Source organism: Hipposideros armiger, unplaced genomic scaffold (assembly GCF_001890085.2).
Source record: "Hipposideros armiger isolate ML-2016 unplaced genomic scaffold, ASM189008v1 scaffold_637, whole genome shotgun sequence".
NCBI classification, from domain to species: Eukaryota; Metazoa; Chordata; class Mammalia; order Chiroptera; family Hipposideridae; genus Hipposideros; species Hipposideros armiger.
Genome location: NW_017731987.1, coordinates 65,832 through 69,904, shown reverse-complemented (window position 1 = coordinate 69,904; position 4,073 = coordinate 65,832). Strand labels below are relative to the sequence as shown.

Genomic DNA, 4,073 nt, shown 5'->3' with positions numbered 1-4,073 from the left:
CTATTTCATTCTTTTGTCATAAAGCACAACCATACTCAAACCAACCCTATTCTTCCTCCTTATCTCCAGGAGACCCTAGAGCAGCGATTCTCAACCTGCGGGTCGTGACCCCTTTGGGGGTCGAATGACCCTTTCACAGGGTCGCCTAAGACCATCGGAAAACAAAAAAGATATTTACATTACGATTCATAACAGTAGCAAAATTACAGTTATAGAGTATCAACGAAAATAATTTCATGGTTGGGGGTCACCACAACATGAGGGACTGTATTAAGGGGTCGCGGCATTAGGAAGGTTGAGAACCGCTGCTCTAGAGCTTTAACATTTCAGCATCATTATCTTTTTAGGCTGACTTTTGTCATTTATAGATCTACTAAATAACTCATTATCTTATTTTAAACTCATTTACACATCTCAATTGAACATATTCCAAACTTTAACATTTGTTTACTTTATCTTTTTCTCAATTGAATAAATATCAAAAAAATGTTAACAATGTTGCACTAAACCTAGCTAATAAGTATTGTCCTTTCAAAGATTCCTGAATCTTGTGAATCTTATTTGTCCAAATCCTCATCACCGATGGAAACGTCTCTGATAATTGTGAATAGATGCAATAAAAGTTTTAAAAAGCACACAGACTATAGAAGCTATCTTTACACTAAATTAAAACTTTATTGAATAAAGAACACTCTCCAGAAACACATGATCTGATGGACTAGGTCTACATCGTATGCAATGAAGCGGAACATGACAGTAGTTTAACACGGAATGTCAAACAAATTAGTAATTCTCATTGTACAAAACAGTTCATGTAGATGACATGCAAGAATAAAAGTAGGATACTCTGCATTTTCACTAATCATCTGTGATGAATTTTTAAAAGGCATTTGAAGAAACCGCACGATTTCTTTAGGATATATTTCAAATAAATTAGTTACCTGTACTACTGAACCTCTTTCAATCTTTTTTGCATTCCTAATAAAATCTTAGTGCAAACATCCAAGTTGCTGGTCACTCCGAAAGACTGTCAAACGCATAGTAGAATACAATTTCTGAATTAATGTGCATTAAGTAGGACAAAACCAAGGACACGAGTTACTGCGAAATTCATTTAGGCACGCTTAATAGTCCACTCTAAGCATTTCTTCTAAATCTCACATTAATTACTAAAGCCCGTTTACAGTACTAAAATTCTATCATTCAAGCATCAATGATTACATTTCAGAAAAAAAAAATCATTCATTTCAGCAATAGCATTACTGCTGAATTCTAAAAAAGAGAGAAAAAGGGAGGGATAATCACAATTAACAAAACCAGTATCCATAATAGGACACATGGGGAAAAACATTTTAGGAAAAAAGTGTGCTTTACTCGCACAGCAGGAATTATATTATGTAAACACCATTATTGGCCCACACCACAAAATCCATGAGAAAGGTTCAAATCTGAACACTGTGGGTGCATTATTTTCAAATCTGTTTTTGTGAGTTTATACTGTATCTGCTTGTACCAATACATGACAAATAAAACACACTCTCCCACACACATACACATACAAGTGATTGTTAAATATTGAACATGGCTTGCTTCCCTGACTCAACTCAAAACATGTTAAGTGACATCCCAACTATTTTAAAAACGTTTACAGAAATCATTAAATGAATGTGAATAGTAGTTGAGGAATGATGAAATAGGGATGGTAATATGACGCGAGTGGATGTAAAAAAAGAATGTACGTATAACTTGGCTGAGATTCGCAAATGTATGGAAAGTCCTTTCCCGTGGGCCTTGTCTGAACTTTTAACTGATACCAGGAATAAAGAATATAGTAGCATGAGTCCATTGACACCTGGAGGGTCAGGCCTAGAAAGCTTACCTTCAAAGTGCAAATTTTAACAATGGAATGTTTTAGCAGGGACATAAGAACAATCCTCCATCTTTTTCTTGATAAAAAGAAATAAGATGTTCAGAAAGTATTTTTTCCTGGCCAAAGTTATTTCAGTTTCTCGTAAAACAAAAAAAGTATTTAGCCAAAAATATCAACCACTCTTTCACATACACAGAACTATTCATAAGGGTGTGTGGGGGGCGGGGAGGAGGAGAGAAAAAGCCCTTACCTATGTATCACCTAATGCAACTTTTATTTAGAACTTAAGTTCTTTGAATCAACTACATTAAATACCAACATGTACTTCCCTTACCCCCTCCCTCTCCGCCCGTCTACCCCTAACCCCCCAATGAACCCAGGTATTCTAGTGTCTTTGTGTTTTCTAAGCCTCGTGATGAAGGCTGTTGAGTACCACCTCCACGGGAACAAAATGAACACCTAAGGTGCACTTTCTACAGCACCTTTTTCTTCTCCACAGTTGAGTGGAATGCTCTCAAGCCTGGATCTAGATCTCCAGGTCATCAGGGCGAGGTCGGCTGCTGGCGCGGCTGCTGGCTCTGCTGGAAGGCCGCTGGTCCACAATGGCTAGTGGTTGTAGTTCGTGCCCAGCAGCCAGTTTTTTAGAATTCTGGTTGTCGTCAGGGAAGTCAAAAGGCTGTGCGTGGGAGTTAGAGATGGTGCTTCCTGCCTGCCCCATTCGATTTTGCTCTGCACTATAATTAGCCCAGTTTTGCTCGCTTGCTTGCTTGTTGTAATTGCGGCACGAAGAGTTGTTTCTGTCTCCAGTAACCAGCTTGTAGCCCGGAGGAGACATGGGTGAGAGAGGAGCAGTTGGTGAGGAGCAGCCATTGAAATAAGCGTATTTGGGAGACCCACACTCTTTGGCGGGGCTCAGTGGGCCAGTGGTAGCGTGGTAAGGGTCGCTCTTCCCCTTCACACGATCCTTAACACCCTTGAAGAAGACATAGAAGAGTTCGATGATGTTCAAGGCAAGCGACACCAAAGACACGACAAGCATGAAGATGATGAAGATGGTTTTCTCTGTGGGACGAGAGAGGAAGCAGTCCACCTGATGGGGGCAGGGTTCTCTTTTGCAAGTGTAAACGGCGCTCAAGCTGAATCCATAGATGTACCACTGGATCAGCAAGAAGGCCACCTCGAAGACGGACTTGAAGAGGATACTGATGATGTAGGTTCGCAGCAAGCCCCCTCGCATCTTCACCTTGCCGTGCTCCTCGATACCGTACTTGAACTTCTTGATTTCAATCTGCTTCAAGTGCATCTCCACATTCATACCATCAGTTTGGGCAACTTTTAGCTCCTCCTCCCTCTTGTTCAGTTTCTCTTCCTTCCGCATCACGTAGAACACATGAGCCAGGTACAGGAGTGTGGGGACAGACACGAAGATGATCTGCAGGACCCAGAAGCGCACGTGAGAGATGGGGAAGGACTTGTCATAGCAGACGTTCTCACAACCAGGCTGCTGAGTGTTGCAGCGAAAGGCCGACTGCTCATCCCCCCAGGCCGACTCAACTGCTGTCCCCAGCAGCAGGATTCGGAAAATGAAAAGGACGGAGAGCCACACCTTCCCTCCAGCCGTGGAATAGGCTTGAACCTTGTCAAGGAGTTTGCCTAAGGCACTCCAGTCACCCATGTTGCCTGGGCACCTCCTGAAAAGAAACAAAAAGAAAACTAAATGATCAGACTGCAAAATAGTAGTGTAATATAACAGTTTCTTCCAGCCAACAGTCAAAATATTATACAAGGTCTTATATCTTTCTAGCACTTCAAAAAAAAAAAAAAAGGTGCAAACTCTTCCTGTCCCACTTTCCTCCTGCAAAGAGGCCTCACAGTTTTCTTAATACAGTAAGTCTTAGAAGCAACAGAGTCTATGTGCTGAGTAAATTACAATCTTAACCTGTGAAGATGAATTACTTGCTCAGCCACTGCCTCCGCACAAGACTTAAGAAGCTGCCTGTCTGCTAAGTGCCTCTGCTTATTTTATCCATCTGATAAATGAGGACAGTTCTCGCCTGGTTGGCCTATGCCTGGATGCACGCCTAAGCAAAATACTGATGTGTTATTCAATGAGCCGGATATCTGAGAATTGAGGTCAAGACACCCATTAACACATATACCATGCCCTTGCATATGCAAGCGACCTGTTTCCAAACCTCAGTCC

The 4,073-nt window shown here is 41.4% G+C and overlaps 1 protein-coding gene across 1 annotated transcript; it reads right to left on the bottom strand.

Annotated features, from left to right (window-relative positions):
• Positions 1-651: 651 nt before the first annotated feature.
• Positions 652-3,588, bottom strand: GJA1 (gap junction protein alpha 1). Its single transcript, XM_019625662.1, has one exon. It carries the CDS (start codon positions 3,543-3,545, stop codon positions 2,397-2,399), a length of 1,149 nt encoding a protein of 382 aa, XP_019481207.1. The 5' UTR covers positions 3,546-3,588; the 3' UTR covers positions 652-2,396.
• Positions 3,589-4,073: the final 485 nt, after the last annotated feature.